The sequence below is a fragment of the Lagenorhynchus albirostris genome, chromosome 9 (genome assembly GCF_949774975.1).
Source record: "Lagenorhynchus albirostris chromosome 9, mLagAlb1.1, whole genome shotgun sequence".
Classification (NCBI taxonomy): Eukaryota; Metazoa; Chordata; class Mammalia; order Artiodactyla; family Delphinidae; genus Lagenorhynchus; species Lagenorhynchus albirostris.
The window spans coordinates 94,610,124-94,631,432 of NC_083103.1; the positions used below are offsets into that span (position 1 = coordinate 94,610,124).

At 46.2% G+C, this 21,309-nt stretch overlaps 2 protein-coding genes across 12 annotated transcripts in view; one reads left to right on the top strand and one right to left on the bottom strand.

The window, feature by feature from the left end:
• TMEM25 (transmembrane protein 25) overlaps positions 1-21,309 on the top strand; it is a 22,449-nt gene continuing 1,140 nt past the window's right edge. Inside the window, exons 1-10 of one of the 10 annotated variants that reach the window (XM_060160488.1) lie at positions 1-14; positions 543-636; positions 904-1,215; positions 1,674-1,964; positions 2,171-2,302; positions 2,596-2,626; positions 2,782-2,882; positions 3,025-3,111; positions 7,051-7,078; positions 7,948-8,091. In XM_060160488.1, coding sequence (XP_060016471.1) covers positions 567-636; positions 904-1,215; positions 1,674-1,964; positions 2,171-2,302; positions 2,596-2,626; positions 2,782-2,882; positions 3,025-3,111; positions 7,051-7,078; positions 7,948-8,091 — 1,196 coding nt within the window. In that variant the 5' untranslated portion in view covers positions 1-14; positions 543-566. The other 9 variants (XM_060160489.1, XM_060160487.1, XM_060160486.1 and 6 more) reach the window with 9 other exon arrangements.
• The window catches only part of IFT46 (intraflagellar transport 46), a 16,343-nt gene continuing 7,655 nt past the window's right edge, over positions 12,622-21,309 (bottom strand). For both annotated transcript variants that reach the window (XM_060160498.1, XM_060160499.1), the window contains 8 exons: positions 19,894-19,968; positions 19,645-19,738; positions 19,071-19,199; positions 17,279-17,400; positions 16,856-16,922; positions 13,840-13,900; positions 13,469-13,554; positions 12,622-13,109 (listed from right to left, as the gene is read on the bottom strand). In XM_060160498.1, the coding sequence (XP_060016481.1) occupies positions 13,014-13,109; positions 13,469-13,554; positions 13,840-13,900; positions 16,856-16,922; positions 17,279-17,400; positions 19,071-19,199; positions 19,645-19,738; positions 19,894-19,968 (730 nt within the window). In that variant the 3' untranslated portion in view covers positions 12,622-13,013. The remainder of the gene's footprint in view (positions 13,110-13,468; positions 13,555-13,839; positions 13,901-16,855; positions 16,923-17,278; positions 17,401-19,070; positions 19,200-19,644; positions 19,739-19,893; positions 19,969-21,309) is intronic.

The following is a 21,309-nucleotide window of genomic DNA, read 5'->3' on the forward strand; positions in this document are numbered from 1 at the left end:
GGGGATTGAGCCAGGTGAGCCGCACCGGAAGGCGGGGCGAGGCGGGGGCGGGCATGCTTCGCGACCCCCGCGTCCCGGATCCTCTTCTCTTCGGCCCAAATCTGGAGGAGGGGAGAAGGGGCGTAGGTGGGTGAGGGAAGCGGGCAGGAGAGAGCCGGGGTCGGGAGAAGGACGGTCCCTTTGGGGGAGGGGCACGTGTACCCGAGTGTTTACGCGCGCGCGCGCGCGCGCGCGCGCGTTTCTGGGCCGGGTGCGGGCTGCACGGTTGCAGGTTGCTTCTGTGTACCTGCGAGCGTGTGCCTGTTTGTCCCGTGGAGTCAGCGCTCAGTTCTGTGCCCGCAAGGTGTACAGGTACGTGCTGGCTGGTTTGGACCTTTGGGCTCGACCATTTGCGTCCTTGCCTTCACTACTGTGGATCATTCTACATTTGTGTTTCCGCGCATGGTTTATTTTTGTTTCTGGAGAGTAAATTCCTGGAGCAGTTATTAAGCTTGTCTGCTCTCACCTGGCTAACATCGAGGCCTGCCCCCTTCTCTCGGCAGCCTGGGGCCCAGGCCGGGGCCACCATGGCGCTGCCTCCAGGGCCAGCTACCCTCCCGCACACACTTCTGCTCCTGCCGGCCCTTCTGAGCTCAGGTACACCCCTGTTCATCCCTTGGCCATGCATTTGTGCGGTCAAGTCCCCCTCTGTCCCCTCCTTGCCTGCACCTTCAGTTTGGGTACCCATTCCAGGCACCAGAGTTGGGTTCCCTTCATCCACCTCCCCAAGGTCCAGCCGTCCCTGGTTAGAGAACCCAGGTGCTCTGTCTCTTGGCCTGCTGCCCTTCTGTAACTGGACCTCATCCCGGCCACAGAACAGTACTAAGCCTCCACCAGCTCTCCACAGAATCCCCTGTGTTCCAGGTTGGGGGGAGTTGGCGCCACAAATTGATGGTCATACCTGGGCAGAGCGGGCACTTCGAGAGAATGAACGCCACTCCTTCACCTGCTGGGTGGCAGGGGGGCCTGGCACCCCCCGATTGGCCTGGTACCTGGATGGACAGCTACAGAAGACCAGCACCTCAAGACTGCTGAGCGTGGGCAGGGAGGCCTTCTCTGGAGGCACCAGCACTTTCACTGTCACTGCCCAGCGGGCCCAGCATGAGCTCAACTGCTCCCTGCAAGACCCAGACAGTGGCTGGTCAGCCAACGCCTCCGTCCTCCTCAATGTGCAATGTGAGTGCTCCTCAGGTGGACAGAGACAGAGGTTCTCTGCCCAGGGACCCCCAGCAGCCACCAGGCAAGTGGTCTGGTAGGACATTTAAAAAACACTTAAGCACTCTGCAAATATTAACTCACTTTATCCTCACAAAAATCCTATGAGGTAATTACTATTGTTGTCTCTATTTTACAAACGACAAAACTGAAGCACAGAGAGGTTAAGCAATCTGCCTAGGGTCATACAGCTGGTAAGCAGCAGAGCCAGGATTCAAATCTTGACATTTTGGTTCTAGTGTTTATACTCTTAATCTTCATTTGTACGAAATACTGCCTCTCTGGCAGACCCAGCCATCCTGTTTCCCAGTGCCCCCTAAGGAGAGGTCCAGACCCCTGGCTCCCTTCTGGGTTTGGGAAGAAAGGGAAGGTGTGCAAGGGGCTGTGGTGGGAACATACTTCTCTCTGCTTTGCACCAGTTAAGCCGGAGATTGCCCAGGTTGGGGCTAAGTACCAGGAAGCTCAAGGCCCGGGCCTCCTGGTCGTCCTTTTTGCCCTGGTGCGTGCGAACCCGCCTGCCAACGTGACCTGGATCGACGAGGATGGGCCGGTGACTGTCAACGCCTCTGACTTCCTGGTGCTGGATGCCCAGAACTACCCCTGGCTCACCAAACACACCGTGCAACTGCAGCTCCGCAGCCTGCCACAGAACCTGTCCGTGGTGGCCACCAACGACGTGGGTGTCACCAGCGCCTCGCTTCCGGCCCCAGGTGAGCACTGCCAGCCACGGGCCCAGCAAAGCCTCGGATGGGTGTGGGATCGTGGTGCAGAAACAGGAAGGCTTGTTGCCTTTTGGGCGAGTCTGGTGAAAGCTGTCCCTGGCCACCTGGGGCAAGGAGGACAGAGTAGTGACCTGTGGCATCTCAGAGTTGGGGGGCCCTGCCCGTGTGGAACCTAACCAGAGAATGACCTGCAGGGCTCCTGGCCACCCGGGTGGAAGTGCCACTGCTGGGGATCATTGTGGCCGGAGGGCTTGCCTTGGGCACCCTGGTGGGGTTCAGCACCTTGGTGGCCTGTCTGGTCTGCAGGAAAGCGAAGAAGACCAAAGGTAGGGCCAAAGCAGGGTGGGGGCAGAGGGTGGCTGGGGAAGGGCAGGCGAGGTCAGGGGGTGGGCAGCAAGGCCATGGGCAGAACGTCTCTGACAAGTGGTAGGACAGGTCTTCCTGGGCATGGCCATGATTTAGACCACGTGCATCCCAGGTAGCAGGGCCAGGCACTGGGAAGCCAGTCTGGGCATCTGAGAGACCCCTTGCCTGAGGGTTCTGGGCCTGAAGAGAGCAGGGGGCAGAGCCCAGAGCAGGTGGGCACACTGAGACACTGCTGTGGCTTCTTTCTCCTCAGGCCCCTCCCGGCGCCCATCCCTGATCTCTAGGTAACTCTCCCTGGGGCTGTGTGGATGGGCCAAATGGAGAGGCAGCATGGGGACAGGGGGGATCCTGGGCTTTCTGGTAGTTCGGGAACGGGCCGCAAGCAGGAGTCTGTGCCCGCTGGTGCCAGGGCCCATCCAAGCCTTTTTCTGCCCTGTAGTGACTCCAACAACCTGAAACTCAACAACGTGCGCCTGCCGCGGGAGAACATGTCCCTCCCGTCCCACCTGCAGCTCAACGACCTCACTCCGGACTCCAGAGGTACGTCCAGGACCCTCTGTTGGCCCCAGCTTTATCTGTGGAGGTGCTTCTGAGAAAAAGAGAGACCCTGGGCCTTAGGAGGGTCTAGACCCCGCTGGGCACACACCTCATCCCGGGCACCATCCCCTTTGTCACCCCACAGGGAAACCAGCGGACCAGCAGATGGCTCAGGACAACAGCCAGCCAGAGCTTCTGGATCCGGAGCCCGGCGGCCTCCTCACCAGCCGAGGTATGGGAAAGGGGCCTGCTGCCCGGCTCCCCGGCCCTTTTGCTTGTGCCAAAGGCCTCTGAATCCCCAAGGGGCAGAGAGTGGTCTCCCAACTTCCAAGGAATGAGGGTGACTGAGTCTCCTGGGATCTCTGACCTGCAGGTTTCATCCGTCTCCCAATGCTGGGCTACATTTATCGGGTGTCCAGTGTGAGCAGTGATGAGATCTGGCTGTGAGCTGAGGCCAAGACAAAGGGTGCATTCTTGGCCCCTGGGCACCCTCCTGGTCCTCCTCCAAGGCCTGGCCACATTGCCAACGGGAAGAGGCCATGCCACTGCCACTTTTGCTTGTCCTCTGGGTCACTGGTATCCTTGGCAAGGCTGCCAGGTGGACCTAAGCCCTTGTTCCAGCTCTGGGTGAGGGCCTGCATGATTGCCTGTGCCCAGGCGGATGGGGCTGTCTGTCCAGGTGTGCCTGGAGGTCACGCAGCATCTAAGCGTGGCATGGCATGATCCTGTCGGCTTGGGCCAGCTCTGCCCCACACCGGTGCTCCTCAGCACCGTGTACAGCAGGCATGGGGCAAGCCTGGTTGGGAGGGCCCTGCACGTCCTGGATCTCCTTCCCATGCTATGCAGCTTTGTTCCCTCAGGGAAAATTTAGGACCCTGCTAGCTGTAGAGAACCAACCTGCCCTTTGCACAGGAACTCACCTCTGGCCCAGCAGCGCTGGCCAAGCACAAACCAGTACCCTTTGCTGCATACCTCTCTGCCCCAGCCCCCTCTTGGGCATCACAGGTTATACATTGGACCTTCTCCACTTCTTCACTTGGCACTAGACTTCCCCTCTGGCCTGGGCCCTGGTGGTGCCAGCGCCTGGTGTTAGCACAAGAAAGGGGAAGAATGGGAGGTGAGAAGTCTGGTGCGTCCAGGCCTGCATGTAGCTATGCCTTGTTTTCTTACAGTGTTAGCACTTTAAGCACATCTTCCAGGGAGGGGGTGAGCAAGGGCCCCAGGGCCCTGTCTGGGGCTTCCCCAAGTCTGGCCTTTTTATGGTTCACTGTGAGTGCCCTGAGCCCTCGAGGTTGACGGGTTCCTGCTCAAAGTATCCACCCCGCTATGGGACCCCAGCCCTGACTACCCCATCAGCAGGAAGCTGTTCTTCCTGTCCCATCCTCTGTTCTTTAGGGGATGGCCATAGTGGCACATAACTTGACAGTGCTGGAAACCTTAGGGGAAAATGGAAAAAGCAGGGAGATCACATATCCCAAAACGACCCAAGAACACTTTTGAAAAGCAACGTGGAAGAGATTGCAGATTAACAGAGTGCAAAGTGTATTTTTCCCTTCTTGATATCTTGTTTTGTAATTTTTCTCACGTTACTGCCGAGGACAGTGCTGAGCACGTGGTAGATTCTCAATAAACTTGACTGAGTGAATGCTGTATATCTGTTTCATTCCCTCAAATATGTTTTTTTTTTTAACTGAAGTATAATTGATTTACAAAGGTGTGTTAGTTTCAGGTGTACAGCAGCGTGATTCACACACACACACACACACACACACACACACACACATATTCTTTTTCAGATTCTTTTCCATTATAGGTTATTACAAAATATTGACTATAGTTCCCTGTGCTATACAGCAGGTCCTTGTTGTTTATCTGTTTTATATATAGCAGTGTGATATTCTACTCTTAAGTCTTTTAAATCTGGAAAAATTAAAAGACACAAAAAGAATTTATAGTGCATCGAGGTAAACATTTTTTAACACCATGTGGTCTGTTCTAATTGAAAGAATTACTACTTATCGCTATATACAGCAGTGTGTATCTTTTTTTTTTTTTTTTTTTTTTTTGCGGTATGCGGGCCTCTCACTGTTGTGGCCTCTCCCGCCACGGAGCACAGGCTCCGGACGTGCAGGCTCAACGGCTACGGCCCACGGGCCCAGCCGCTCCGTGGCATGCGGGATCCTCCCGGACCGGGGCACGAACCCGGACTCCCAACCACTGCGCCACCAGGGAAGCCCAGTGTGTATCTTTTAATCCCCAACTCCTAATTCTATTTTATGGATGAGAAATACTCCACTGTGTGTGTGTGTGTGTGTGTGTATCATCCTCTTTATCCATTCATCTGTTGATGGACACTTAGGTTACTTGCAAGTCTTGGCTATTGTAAATTGTGCTGCTATAAACACTGGGGTGCATGTAACTTTTAGAATTAGAGTTTTTGTCTTTTCCGGATATGTGCCCAGGAGTGGGACTGCTGGATCATACAGTAGCTCTCTTTTTAGTTTTTTGAGGAACCTCCATACTGTATTCCATAGTGGCTGCACCAATTTACATTCCTACCAACAGTCTAGGAGGGTTCCTTTTTCTCTATACCCTCTCCAGCATGCTGAAGTGTTTAAGGGTGAAGTGTACTGATGTCTGCAACTTACTTGAAATGTATCAAAAAGTAAGATAGACTGACGAATGGATAGGGAGGTATGGACGTGTGATAAAGCAAAATGCTAATTGTAGGATTTAGTTGGTGAGTATTTAGAATTCACTGTACAATTCTTCCAAAGTTCTTTTATTTAACAGTTTTCATAATAAAATATCGGGGGGGGATCCCTGATCTGGTTACTTCTCTGATATTTCTGAAATCTTTTTGATCTAAGGATCATGGAATTTTCAAGCATTACTAATACCCTTAACATGACAGTTCAATCTTTCCTGGGAAAGAAGACCAATTTTTATTTTTTATTTTTGGCTGCACCGCACAGCTTGCGGGATCTTAGTTCCCCAACCAGGGATTGAACCCGGGCCCTCGGCAGTGAAAGCGTGGCGTCCTAACCACTGGACCGCCAGGGAATTCCCCAATTTTTATATACTTTACTCACCTAATCTTTAATCTTTACTCTCCAATAATAGGCAGGTCACAAGTTACCTTGAGCTGGAACATACAGCAGTCCAACATTTTGGGCAGGCACAGCTCAGGCTGCATTTTCCCACCTGGACTATGTTTTACTGAATTTCTCCAGACACAATAGACTATTTAATCAAGACTTGTAAAAATTAATGTTCAACTTTGTGCACTGCTGGTGGGAATGTACATGGTGCAGCCACTATGGAAGCTAGTATGGCAGTTCCTCAAAAAGTTAAATATAGGGCTTCCCTGGTGGCGCAGTGGTTGAGAGTCCGCCTGCCGATGCAGGGGACGCGGGTTCGTGCCCCGGCCCGGGAAGATCCCACATGCCGCGGAGCGGCTGGGCCTGTGAGCCATGGCCGCTGAGCCTGCGCGTCCGGAGCCTGCGCTCCGCAACGGGAGAGGCCACACAGTGAGAGGCCCGCGTACCGCCAAAAAAAAAAAAAAAAAGTTAAATATAGAATTACCCTATAGATCCAGCAATTCCACTTCTAGGTTTATTCCCCAAAGAACTGAAAGCAGGGACTCTAACAGTTATTTGTACACCAATATTAACAGCAGTGTTATTTGCAGCAGCCAAAAGGTGGAAATGCAAATGTCCATTAACAGATGAATGGATAAAGGAAATGTGGTATATACACACGATGGAATATTATTCAGCTTTTTAAAAAGGAAGGCCATTCTGACACATGCTGCAACATGGATGAACCTTGAAAACATTATGCTACGTGCAGTAAGCTAGATACAAAAGGACAAATTGTGTATGATTCAACTTATGTGGTACCTGGACTAGGCAAATCCATAGAGACAGAAAATAGAAGTTACTGGGGACTGAGGGAGGGAAAGGAAGGAATCGTTGTTTAATGGGTCCAGAGTTTCAGTTGGCGATAATGAAAAAGTTCATAAGCTGGACAGTGGTGATGGTTGCCCAACAATGCGAATGCCCTTGGATTGTACACTTAAAAATAGTTAAAATGGTAAATTTCATGTTTTGTGTATTTTACTTTGATTTTTAAAAAAATTTTGATTACTGATTCAATCTTCTAATTATAGGTCTTACAAATTTTCTTTTTCAGTATTGGTAAGTTTTGTGTTTCTAGGAATTTGTCCATTTCATCTAGGCTATCCAGTTTGTTGGCATACAACTGTTCATAGTACCCTCTGCTCTTTTTCACTTCTGTAGGATTGGTAGTAATGTCCCCACTTCCATTTCTGGTTGGAGTTATTTGAGTCTCTTTCTTAGACAATTGGCTAAAGGCTTTTCAATTCTGTTAATCTTTTTGAAGAACCAACTTTTGGTTCTGTTGATTTTCTCTATTGTTTTTCTATTCTCTATTTCATTTATCTCTGCTCTAATCTTTATCATTTGCTTCCTTCTGCTAGCTTTTTTTTTTTTTTTTGGCTGCGCCATGTGGCAAGTAGGATCTTAGTTCCCTGACCAGGGATCGAACCCACGCCCCCTGCATTGGAAGCGTGGAGTCTTAACCACTGGACTGCTAGGGAAGTCCCCCTTCCGCTAGCTTTGAGTTTAGTTTGTTCTTTTTCTAGTTCCTCAGGTTGCAAAGTCAGATTGCTTATTTGAGATCTTCCTTCTTTTTTAATGTAAGCAATTACAGCTATAAATTGCCTCTGAGCACTGCTTTTGCTGTAGCCCATTAGTTTTGGAATGCTGTATTTTTGTTTTCATTTATCTCTAAGTATTTTCTAATTTTCCTTGTGATTTCTTCTTTGCCCCATTGGTTGAGAGTATTGTTTAATTTACACAAAATTTTTCAGTTCTCCTTATTGTTTTCTAACTTCATTCCATTGTGGTCTGAGAAATTACTTTGTTATTTACCTTTTTATTTTTTTTTATTTATTTATTTTAAAATAAATGTATGTGTTTTTTTGTGTTTTTTTTGCGGTATGCGGGCCTCTCACTGTTGTGGCCTCTCCCGTTGCGGAGCACAGGCTCCGGACGCGCAGGCTCAGCAGCCATCGCTCACGGGCCCAGCCGCTCCGCGGCATGTGGGATCTTCCTGGACCGGGGCACGAACCCGCGTCCCCTGCATCGGCAGGCGGACTCTCAACCACTGCGCCACCAGGGAAGCCCATGTATGTATTTATTTTAAAATAAATGTAGGTATGTATTTATTTTTGGCTGCGTTGGGTCTTCATTGCTGCGCGTGGGCTTTCTCTAGTTGCGGTGAGCGGGGGCTACTCTTCGTTGTGGTGTGCAGGCTTCTCATTGCGGTGGCTTCTCGTTGTGGAGCACGGGCTCTAGGCACGTGGGCTTCAGTAGTTGTGGCACATGGGCTCAGTAGTTGTGGCTTGCAGGCTATAGAGCTCAGGCTCAGTAGTTGTGGTGCACGGCCTTTGTTGCTCCACGGCATGTGGGATCTTCCTGGCCCAGGGCTTGAACCCAGGTCCCCTGCATTGGCAGGCAAATTCTTAACCACTGCGCCACCAGGGAAGTCCCACACATTTTTCATTTTCACCAAGAATTTTATTGAACAATGTATTCACTAACCGAATGAACTTTTTGGCCAGCCCAATATTTCATGGATATGGAATCTTCTCATCTCTGACAGTGGTTCTCAAATTTGTCTGCATATTGAACTAATCTGAGGAAGTTAAAAAATATGGATTTTTGTATCCTACCTCCAGAGATTGTGATTTCATTAGTCTGGTGTGTTGTCTGGGAGAGGAAACTTATCTTTAAAATATCTCCAGGGCTTCCCTGGTGGTGCAGTGGTTGAGAGTCCACCTGCCGATGCAGGGGACACGGGTTTGTGCCCCGGTCTGGGAGGATCCCACGTGCCGCGGAACAGCTGGGCCCATGGGCCATGGCCGCTGAGCCTGCGCGTCCAGAGCCTGTGCTCCGCAACGGGAGAGGCCGCAACAGTGAGAGGCCTGCGTACCGCAAAAAAAAAAAAATCTCCAGTTGGGACTTCCCTGGTGGTCCAGTGTCTAAAACTCTGCACTCCCAATTCCGGGGGCCTGGGTTCGATCCCTGGTCAGGGAACTAGATCCCACATGCCGCAACTAAGAGTTCACATGCCGCAACTAAAGATCCCACGTGCCGCAACTAAGACCCAGTGCACCAAATAAATATTAAAAATAATAATATATATATATATCCAGTTGATTCTAACATGCAACCAAACTTGAGAACTACTGCTCTATGAATATTATAGTTAAAAAAATTTTTTTCGTATCTTGCCTGCTTTGCTTCTCTGATATCCTTTGTACTGTTTTTGTCTTTTTCTGGCTTTCTTCAAATGCCTGGTGATGGTACATTCACATTTAAGAATGAGAGTTGCAAGCATGCCTGCGCACACATACACACACACACATGCACAAGAATGAGATACCCGCAAGCTGAATGGAAGTTGATGGTAGGTAGGGGGGACCAAGTAAGTCCATAAGCTTGAAGACTCTCTGTCAATATCTTTAGGTCTTTTCTCTTTGGCTGATCAGTTTCCCAAGGGAGGACTCCTCCGATATTGTGCTTTGGAGGGATAAGCCAGAAGAGGGCTGAGGGTCTCATTGCTCATTCCTCTATTTTGTCCTCTTATTTTAAATATGGCCCCTTATTCCTGTCCTCAGAATTGCTTGGTGTTCTCATGTCCAGAGGCGCCTTGGTTTAAAGGGGACTATCTTCTGCCAGGGTAAGGAGGTGGGCAGCACAGATAGGGAAGGTTCTGGGGATCCCATCTTTCTACAAACCTTCAGCCAATCCTCCTGTCTGCAGCCCCTCCCTGCACACATGCCATCAGAAATATCTGACATTTTCGATTCCTGATCCTTTCCAGGACTCTGCAGTGTCAAATGGCTTACTTCTTATTGGTTTCTCTGTCCCTCTCCTCTACTGGAAATCAAGTATCAGGTTTTTTCCCCTCCCCCTGCCCACTAAATCTGTTACCACTTGTCCATCTTTCAAAATTGTATTGCTCTCTGGTCTATAGTCATTTTCTTTCCTATTATCTGTCCTTGCTGGTTTATACCTTTAAAAAAAAATTCCTATACTGTCATTTTAGGAAGGTTAAAGGAGGGAATGCAAATGTAAATACTTGTGTTCAAGTTTTATTTATTTAGAAATGTAGAGAGCCTGGGATAGCAGAAGGGAGGGACACTTCAAGCCAGGAAAATAGACTGCATAAAGGTTTAGTTAGAAGAGGGAACTCATGAATCATGTGTAGAGCATGGCAAGCAGGCTGGTTTTGTGGTTTTCGCTGGGGAATTAGAAAAATGAGAATCTCGGGCAGGGAGAGAATAGCCAAATGGAAAGTCTAAAAGGCCAAGTGAAAAATTTGTACTTAGTAACATAATTATTAGATCTTACATTTTGTGGCATTTAATCTTTTCACATATTTTCACCCATAGGACAAGCCTAGGAGTTAAGTTAGTGTTTATTATAACTGTTTCATAGCTAGAGTAACTGAGGCATAGAAGTTAACTTATTTTTCTAGGGCCACAGATCAAGTAGCCAAAAGAGAGTAACCTCAGATTGTGGAGGAGGAGGAGCCCACGATAGAAACAGTGTCTGAAGTGCTCACCGGACAGGTCAGTGGACGTGCTAGGGTAGGGAGACAGGCTAACATTACAGGCCTGCGCATCAGCCAGTAACTCAGGCAGCTGATCCTCATTATTTGCAGATTCTGTATTTGCGAATTCACTTACTAAAATGTATCTGTAATCCTAAAATCGATACTTGCAGTGTTTTTACAATCGTTTGCAAACATGCTTAGAGCAGTGAAAAATGTGAGTCGCCCGACACGTACCTTCCCAGCTGAGGCTGAACAAGGCGACATCCTGCCTCCTGGTTTCGGCTCTCACACTCTAAATGAGTGCCCTATCCAAGATGTACCTAATGCCTCATTTCTTGCTTGTTGGTGGTGGTTTCAGTGTTTAAAATGGCCCCCCTGGACTTCCCTCATGGTCCAGTGGCTAAGACTCCATGCTCCCGATGCAGGGGGCCTGGGTTCGATCCCTGGTCAGGGAACTAGATCCCACATGCCACAACTGAAAAAAAAAAAAAAAGATCCCCCGTGCCACAACTAAGACATGCGCAGCCAAATAAATACAATAAATATTTGAAAATAAATAAATTAAATGGCCCCCACCCGCATAGTGCTGAGGTGCTGGCTAGAGTTAACTAAGTGTAGTAAGGCTGTCATGTGCCTTACAGAGAGAGTGCGTTAGATAAGCTTCATTATGGCATGACTTACAGTGCTGGTGGCTGTGAGTTCAATGAATCAATGGTTGCTGACGACAATGTTATGACAGAGGCACACAGGAACCTTACCTTATATTTCCCCCAGGAGCAGTGGTTCAGTATTTGCTAATTGTGTCTGCGGTGACTTGATAGAACATAGCTACTGTGGATAACGAGAGTCGACTATACTTACTAGAGCTGAGTCTCAGTTCTAGCCGAAGAAGGCAGTCTGATTGTTCCCTGAAAACCTGATGGAGAATCTGAGTTCCTATCACGTTTTTGCCTCTCTTTTTCCTTGAGTGAAATGTGAGCATTAATGGCATCCATCTGGGAGCAGAGCACCTGGTCCCAACATGGTGTCAAAGTGAGGCCTGAGCTCAGATGTTCCTGCTCAAGTTCAAGCATGAGATGAACATCAGAGTTGGCTTAAGGGTCTGTAGGAAACGATGCCCCTCCCGTCTCGTGTTTCTCAGGTATGTATTAGGCTGTAGCATCTTACTGTAATTTTCCGCTCCGATCAGTTCTTGCCCCGTGTATCAGTACTTGGCTCCATTACCCGCCCAGCTGCTCAAGCCAGAGAACCTGGGAGTCGCCCTTTCTTCTCTTCCCTCCCCCACATTCACTCTATCACTAAGTTCTGTTGGTTCCACCTCTCCTGGTTGCTTATCTGTTGTCTCGTACCCCACACCTTCCCTTCTATACTTTATGCTGCTCGATTTTCCAGATTCCCTTGCCAGCTGTTAATTTCTGCCAGTGGGAGGCACCAGCAAGCTAGGAGAGGGTGGGATAGAGGAGGCAGCAGTGCTTGCCCAGGGTGGCTGTAGTAGGGGTGAGGGTCTCGGACCTGCTCAGCCATCCCAGCCACTGTGGCAGCTCTTCTGTTTCCAGCAGTGGACACTCCCCTTTAGCCTCTTGTTCCTTCAGCACTCTCCATTCTCCCTTTTGTTTCTTCAGCCCTTCCAACACTTTTGTAACCAACTGCCCATACTTAAATTAACATCCTTTGTTAGAAATAACTAGTATGGTTTCTGACTGGAGCTTAGCTGATAAAACCTCCAAAATATTTCCTGAATCTGTCCATCTCTACCACTACCACCCAGTCCAAGACACCATCATCTCTCACCTGGGTGACTGCAATAGCTAGGCTCCCTGAGACCACAACCAGACAGGTCTGGAGCTAGACAGGCAGGTAGCCTGTAAGGCAGATAGCACTACCTGGTGGGAGACCCCCAGAAAAAATAAGTTCTGGGAGAAAAAAGTTCCCCCTCTGTTGCCAACCTTGGAGGACTGGGGTTTGATTTTATTTCACAAAGTTGATTTGCTTAAACTGCTATTCACTTAATGCCTATTCCTAGGCCAAGTTCCTTATCTCTGCCTATGCTCAGTCTGCCTTCTCTCTTTCATATTTCAAGGACAGCAGGATAACCTGAAAGATAAGAGCATTTTATTTGTAAAATCTTTGCCAACCAACTTTAAGAATGAAAGAAAATAATTCTATTGCTATCTCAAAAGAACATCTTTTAAGCCTTCCTCCCAACCTGAGCATCCTGGGATCCCAGGAATTCCAGAGATTCTAACTCACATCCCCACAGTAGTGTAGATGCATAATTAATTTCCATGGGAAGGAACTCTGACACAGGCATTAGCCATTTAACGACCATGGCAGTGCTTTCTGGCAGAGAGGGCAGTAAGACGTGCGCTGTCTCCGAATCAAGCTGTGAGGCAGGCAAGGCCGCCAAGTGGCTGACAGTGATCCCTCCTTCTCAGATGGGGCAGAGAAGCCAGCTCAGCCGTGAAACAGAGTGACATGGGAGGTGTCTCAGCTGAAGGTTAATGTCTCTGCATCTCCTGCTTGGGAGGTGGAGTTGGATGGAGGGGTGAATGCTTTCTTGCCTTCAGCTAGAGCTTTAAAATGCTGTGAGGAGAGAGAGGGAATGTGAAGGATTGAGGACATACTAGTTACTACATTTTAGCAAGAACTAACCTTGCTTCCTGCTTCCATTCATTAGGCCACTTGGTTCTCCTGTGAGAATGAGTGTCCACTGTAGATCCTTACCTAGCCTTGTCTAAGGCCCACATTGCTTCTACTTCCCCTTCCTTTACAAGCCCCACCCCTGCCTGCTTTGCAGTTCCCTTCGTTATGGGGAAGGGTGATGGTAACTCCAGGCAGAGACATTCTCCATTGTCACAGGACAGAATCACAGCAGACCCAAAATAGTGGCGACAGCAGCAGTCCTCACTACAGCTTAAGTCAATCTCCAATGCTGGTCTTACCTGTGAGTTCTTGAATTCCGAGTAGAGGGAAAAGAGCAGGTGGAGGGACTGAATCCGACTCTTGTAGATGGGGATGTCTAGGATGGCTGAAATCAAGAACTCCCGTGAGCAGAAATAAACAAAAATCCGGAAGCTATGGGGCATTTCTGTTTAGGATGGCCAGTCCCCTCCCAGACGGGATGTGTGACTATAACTCTGGGGGTTAAATACCCAGCAGGTAGTCACATAAACCCAAATACCACCCTCGCGTGCTGCCAAATAGCACAACGGGCTTAAAGTAAAGGCTGCAACTCAGAGTGAACCGGCCTTTTCAACAGCCCACAATGACTTTATCCAGAGATGGGGGTCAAGGAAGGGATGGAAGGGCTCACCACAGATCATGTCTATGTACTGTGCCAGGCTGCAGTCAGTCTCTGCTGTGGGCAGGCTCACCTAGGAGGGGCACGGGATGGACCCGAGTCAAAAGGCTGAAATTTCAGTGGTCCTAGCATCACTCACTCTCTCTGAAGTAAAAGAGCTCCGAGCATAAGGGGTGACATGGGCTGAATTGTGTTCCCCCAAAATTCATATGTTTTAAGTCCTAACCTCTAAGTGCCTCAGATCATGTGCCTATATTTGCAGATATGGTCGTAAAAAAGAGAAGTTAAAATGAGGTCATTAGGGTGAATCCTAATCCAGTATGACTGGAATCCTTATAAGAAGAGGAAATTAGGACCTAGACACATACAGAGGGAAGACCATGTGAAGACACAGGGAGGAGACAGCCAAGGAGAAAGGGTCTAAAAGAAATCAACTCTGCTGACAATTTGATCTCCAACTTCTAGCTTCCAGAGTGTGAAAAAATAAATTTCTGTTGCTTAAGCCACCTAGTCTGTGGCACTTTGTTATGGCAGCCCTAGCAAATAATACAACGTGCCTTTTCTTTTCCCCCTGATCAGTAAAATGGTTATACTCATTAACCACCAAAGTAGCATATGATATAACAGGACCAAAATATTTTATAAGTAAAATATACTGCCATGCAGTCTTCCTGTGTGTATTTGTGAAGAAGAAACTGGACCCAAGTTATGGCCAAGTATTTATAGTTACTTGGTGTTAGAAGGCCTAATGGTCCTTGGACACCACAGGAACAGAAAAAAATGACATGACATCTCAGCAGGCTCCAGATCTAAACTAATATTGTAAGTTTAAAAACCACTGGCTTCTTAAAAATTTTTTGTTCTCTTTTTACAAAAATCAGAGTAGATGGTTCTGCAATTTCCTTTTTCCATGTAACAACATGTCATTGGTATTTCTCTGTATCAGAGCAAAATAAGGCCAAATGATACTCCATTGTGTATTTCACTGAATGGATGTACTACAATCCATCTATTCAATTCCCTAATCAAACAGTTTTCTTCAGCTATAGCTTTAAAATGCTGTGAGAAAAGAGATTGTTTTCAAATTTTTTGCTTTTACAACAATTTCTCAATAAACATGTACCGAAAACTCTGTCTTCATGGAGCTTATATTTTAGTAGGGAGAAACAAAAGACAAAATTAGTAAGGTATACAGTATGTTAGAAGGTAAGTAGCATGGAGAAAAAGCAGGGAAAGAGCTTGGGGAACGTGGTGAAGCAATTTTAGGCACCGTGGCCAGGAAGGACCTGTTATCATCTTTGCTCAGTTTTCTTTTCTTGATATGTAAGAGCTTTTTGCTTGGACAGTAATGTCACATATATATGTAAGTAACTTTTTTTCTTCTTGGCCGCACCACGTGGCATGCGGGATCTTAGTTCCACGATCAGGGCTCGAACCCGTGTCCCCTGCATTGAGAGCGTGGAGTCTTAACCATTGGACCGCCAGGCAAGTCCTGTATAGTTTTATTTTTGTTTTAACTGTTTAATTCATTTAGAATTCCTATATGCATATGGTTGAGGCTTAGATCTATTTAATTCTTCTCAAATGGCTGGTCAATCATCTCATCACAACCCATCCTATCTCTAATCATTTAATTCCAAACTAGTTTTTTTTTTTTTTCTTTTGGCCACGCAGCACGTGGGATAATTAGTTCCCCGACCAGGGATCGAAGCCACGCCCCCTGCATTGGAAGTGCGGAATCTTAACCACTGGACTGCCAGGGAAGTCCCTCTAATCATTTAAAATAACCATCTTTCTTATACAACAAATTTCTACATTTACATGGGTTTGTTTCTGGATTGTTATGTGCTGCTGATCTATTTCTATTCCTAACCAGTACATTATTGTTTTATTTACTACAGCTTTATAATGTGTTTCTAATGTCTGACAGGGCAAATCCTCATTTTTTCCCTCAAATTTTCATGATTAGTCTTAAAAATTGATTCTCTCAGATAAACTTTGTTACCGAATTTTCAGTTTCTAAAACAATGCAGTTAAAATCCTAATTGAAACGGCCTTCCATTTCCACGGTGAACTGGGGAGGACTGACAGTGCTGAGCGATTGACCCCTCCCTTCCAGGAACATGGCTTGACTCCTCATTCACTCAGAGCTTGTGTCTGCCCTTCACTAAAGTTTTATAATTGGTTTTCAAAAGAGTCTTGACAATTTCTTATTAAATATATTCCTGGGCACTTTTTAAAAATTTAGGATCATTATGAATAGGACTTCAGCTTCTTAGAATAGCATATACACCTCTGTGGAAAAGGTGGAGTCTAAAGTGATAACACAAAAAGTACATATGTTCATCAAAAGGTATGTACTCATAGTAGTAGGACAATAATATTACAGAGTAATTTGTAATATCCCCAGACTGGAAGCTACCCAAATGGCTATCATAGAATGGATATATTCAAACAATGGAATACCATACAGTTGTGAGAACAAATATATAACCATGATGTCTGAACAATATGGATGACTCTCCATATGGATGAACAATATAGATGAGCAAATAAGACACAAAGGAACATGATTATATTTAGATAAAATACAAAACTGGCAAACCTAGGGAGTTCCCTGGTGGCCTAGTGGTTAGGATTCCGGCTTTCACTGATTCCAGGTTCAATATCTGGTCGGGGAACTGAGATCCCGCAAGCCATGTGGCATGGCCAAAAAACAAACAAAAAAACCCACAAAAAACCAGGCAGACCTAATCTGTGCTTTAGAAGTCAGGAAAATAGTCACGTTGGGAGGTGGAAGCCTGAGGGGCTTCCAGGATGCCAGAGATGTTCTGTTTTTTTGATCTGATGTGTTGGTTACACAAAGGTGTTCAGTTGGTGAAAGTTAACCAACACTCATACGTATGTTTCTGATTTTGTATTATACTTCAATTTAAAAGTTAATGATAACAGTAATACAAGAAGAGAGAAAACACTGGGCCCTAGAATGAATGCCACACTTTCTTAGCTCCTGCTACCTTCCACTCACCTTTCCCAAAAGCTCTTCAAACTCTGGAGACCATTCCTGCATCAGCATGTCAATATCGGGCATAGGCCTACAAGTAAACGTGAATAGAGAACATGGGCAGGTATCAGCAATCTCTGCGTCCGGATATTCTAGACTGAAGGGAGATTCTCAGTCTGGCACATTAGGATTTCAGGAGAACATAGACTGGGTGGGCCAAACTCACCCAGGACCTGGGGTTTGGAGAAGCTGGCTAAGTAATAATACCAGATAAATCATAATCTTTATGTCCACACTCTTAGCCAGTAGCAGCCAGGATCCGTAGATCCTCAGGTTGATATATCTCAAATATGTCCCAGCCTTGGGACCCCCTTCTCAGAAGCAATGGCTTCACAGGTGGTGAAAGTTACCATGGGTTACTACAGTGAAGAATGTACTATTTCTTACCTGGTGTAGTGCACAGTCGCAGGGGGCTTGGAGCGGTGTAATTCAGAGATGCTCTCTATCCATGTGTCAATGGCTTTGGGATTCTTTTCTGCATCTTCCAGGCTCTTTACTTTCATATGTTGCTAGAAAAATAAGGGGAAAGCCTGGCTGATGGCACTGAAGGATGTTCTTTTGTTTGTTTTTCTAGAATTTTTTTAAAAATAAATTTATTTATTTTTGGCTCTGTTGGGTCTTTGTTGCTGTGCGTGGGCTTTCTCTAGTTGGGGCAAGTGGAGGCTACTCTTTTGTTGCGGTGCACAGGTTTCTCATTGCGTTGGCTTCTCTTGTTGCAGAGCATGGGCTCTAGGCACGCGGGCTTTAGTAGTTGTGGCACACGGGCTCAGCAGTCGTGGCTCACGTGTTCTAGAGGACAGGCTCAGTAGTTGTGGCACACGGGCTTAGTTGCTCCGCGGCATCTGGGATCTTCCCGGACCAGGGCTTGAGCCTGTGTCCCCTGCATTGGCAGGCGGATTCTTAACCACTGCGCCACCAGGGAAGCCCCTGAAGGATGTTTTTTCTGTTGTTGTTTTTTTTTTTGCAGTACGCGGGCCCCTCACTATTGTGGCCTCTCCCGTTGCGGAGCACAGGCTCCGGATGTGTAGGCTCCGGATGCGCAGGCTCAGCGGCCATGGCTCACGGGCCCAGCCGCTCCGCGGCATGTGGGATCTTCCCAGACCGGGGCACGAACCCGTGTCCCCTGCATCGGCAGGCGGACTCTCAACCACTGCGCCACCAGGGAAGTCCTGAAGGATGTTTTTACTCTTGTTTTTACAGAGTGCCTCATCATATGCTGCTATTTCGTATTCAAGGTAGCTGCTGAAAAGGGAAGCCTGCCAGGAGCCAAATGAAGATTATAGGAAACCTGATAAAATCTTCTGGAGCCAGGGGAAGGGGGCAGGTCAATAGGACAGGAATGACCACAATAAGATACCATTTCACACCTACTAGGATGGCTAGAATAAAAAAGACAGACAATACCAAGTGTTGGCGAGGATGTGGAAAAACTGGAACTCTTAATTCATTGCTGGTGGGATTGTAAAATGATTCAGCCACTCTGGAAAACAGTTTGGCAGTTCCTCAAAATATTAAACAGTTTCCATATGGCTCAGCAACCCCACTGCTACCTATATACGCAAGACAACAATATATGTGCATGCAACAACTTGTATACGTTCATAGATGCAGAATTAATAGAAATAGAAACAACTGGTAAATGGATAGACAAAATATGGTATGTCCATACAATGGAATATTACTCAGCCATAAAAAAGGAATGAAGTAGTGACCAGGGTTTAAGAGCAGGGGAAATGAGGAGAGGAGTGACTACTAATGGGCATGGGGTTTCTCTTTGTTTTGTTTAGGTTTTTGGCCCCACCTCACAGCTTGTGGGATCTTAGTTCCCCCACCAGGGATTGAACCCGGGCTCACCACTGTGAAAGTGCTAAGTCCTAACCACTGGACCACCAGGGAATTCCCAAGGGGGTTCTTTTTGGAATAATGAAAATGTTCTTAAATAGTGGTGATGGTTGTACAGCTCTGTGAATATACTAAAAGTCACTGAATTGTACAAGTTAAAAGGGTGAATTTCATGGTAGGTAAATAATATCTTAATACAATTGTTACTGAAAAAAATAGGGCTGGTTGAAACCATAGCCATCCCTTTTAATAGGCAGTAAGTCAACTGTTCAAATACTAGCAAGGCTTCTACTCTCGGCCCCCTGGAGCTGGGGCCTGTGCTAGGCTAGTATCTTACTGTGACGTTGTGCTGTTTGGAATTCTCTGTTAACCAAAGTGAAAGCACTGTAGGGTCCGACTGCTTTGTAGAAGGCTCATCCAATACCAGTAGGCCAAGGCTGTCAGGCTTTCCATCAGGACGTGGAACCTGGTTAGGAGAAAGGTAAGAAAGCAGAGAAAAAAACATGGGAGGGATCTAAAAAGGTACACTTGCTTCCAATAAGCTGAAGAGGAAGAACTCTTCTGGTTCATCATTATTTCTAGTATTAAAAAGCATGCCTGTATATCATGCTGTACTAAAGTACTACCTAGAAAAAAATACATGATCTATAGGACCTTAGATATAAAGCTTAAGTCATGGATAACCAGGAGGCAGATACATGACAAATTTTTAACACCTAGTGAGATAATCAATTATTACCTAATAGCAATAAGTATAATTTGGAGTTGAGAGCAAGTTAAGAACTCCAGTGAAATGAAGAATATATATTAAGGTAGCTATTGGTAGTCAGGGAAATTAGTGGAACTGTTAGAGTGATAGAGGGGTCAGAAGAAACACCTAAGGAGTCAGTTTTAGGATGTTCTGACTGTACCTTTAAGAATGCATCAATATCCCCGACAGCTGGGATAAACTCAGGAATGAAAGGTTTCAGTTTGTGGTCCAGGTCAATCAACTGAGGTGTATACCTAGGAGATATTGCCACGGGAAGGTGGAAACTGTCAGAGAAACTTACTTTATTATTCAGGCTGAAAAAACCTAAGGGGAATGGCCATGTTTCAGACTAGAGGAAGGAAAGGGCAAGGCAGGGCTGGGGATTATGGTGGGAGGGCCTGGTACTCACCTACTGATGTACTGGAAGAGTTCCTTAATCTCAGCAGAAACTGGCAAATGCTCATAATCTGCAGGATCATAGGCACTGGGGAAAGGAAAATGTGGTTCAAGGTAGCCAGAGAAGAGCAGGGGTTGCTGAGCCCTGGTTCAGCCCGGGTGTTACTCTGGCCACAGGGCATATGACTCTGGACCTAGTTTCTGCTCCACCCACATCTGCGTTTTCTGAGCAGCTTGCAAGGTAACTTTAAAAGTGATTATAATTAGCTCTCAGCTATCTCTGACAATGAAGAACAGAGCTACAGAAAATCCAAAACATAATTTAAAAAAATTTTAGAAAGTAGCAGAAATTGTTTTCCCTTTTTTTTTGAATGAAGGGGATGAAGAGAAAAGATGGAATGAGATCTTAATTTCTGACATGAAAATGGTTTACCCCAAGAAAAAAAGGAATTTTTACAAAGATGTTTTTCAGTGTTATTTATAAAAGTAAAAAATTAGAAACAAAATGTCCAACACTTGAGAGATGGTTAGATATGTCAAGATGAATACCGCAGTTATTAAAAATACTTGTATTAATACATGAAACGTATACAGTAAAAAAGTAGTAGAGTACATATTAATGACTATAATTAAGTAAAATGTAATGAATTGACAAAGTATATAAGTGACTAGGAAAGTTATTTAAGGTTCTTCTGGGAAGAGTTGCTTAACAAAAAAACTAAATAGTTTATATTTCCCCAGATTATAATTTATGGAAGTAGAATCATGAAGTAAACTGGGAAGCATGAAAAGTCAGTCTGGTATTAAACATTTGCCTAATTTACTTAGTGTCTACCTTCAGGTGGATAATTCAAAGGTAACTTTTTATTTTTATTAAACTACTTCATTGAATAAAGTATGCATGCACATGATAGGAAATAAAAGGTACAAAATGTATTCAGTGGAAAGTTATGTCCCCTTCCACCCCTGTTCCCTTACCACCAAGTTCCCCTCCCAAGAGTAATCAGTATTATTAGTTCCTAGGGCAGCCTAGAGATAGCTTATGTAACATTTGTTTTATACACGTGATAGCACAGCCTAAAGACTTCTATACCTTTTTAAAATGTAACAGTGTCCCTTGGAGATTGTTCTTTACAGTGCATAGAGTGCTGCCTCATACTTTTTAATGGCTAGAAAGAATTCTACTGATTGGCTACACCAGTTAATTGTATTTTAAATGAATGGGCTTTAGAATCTACTTTGATTAAAACCTACAAGGGTGGGTCATGATTAATCTAGCACCAGAGCTGGAATATGGTGAGGAGAATTTTTACTGAAGCATCATGCAGGAACATTTTGCCTCAATACAGGGTTCCGGATGCACCTATTCTCTACCCGTCCTAAAAGGGTCTGAGCCTAAAATAGAAATGTTCCTGTGCATGCATGTTTT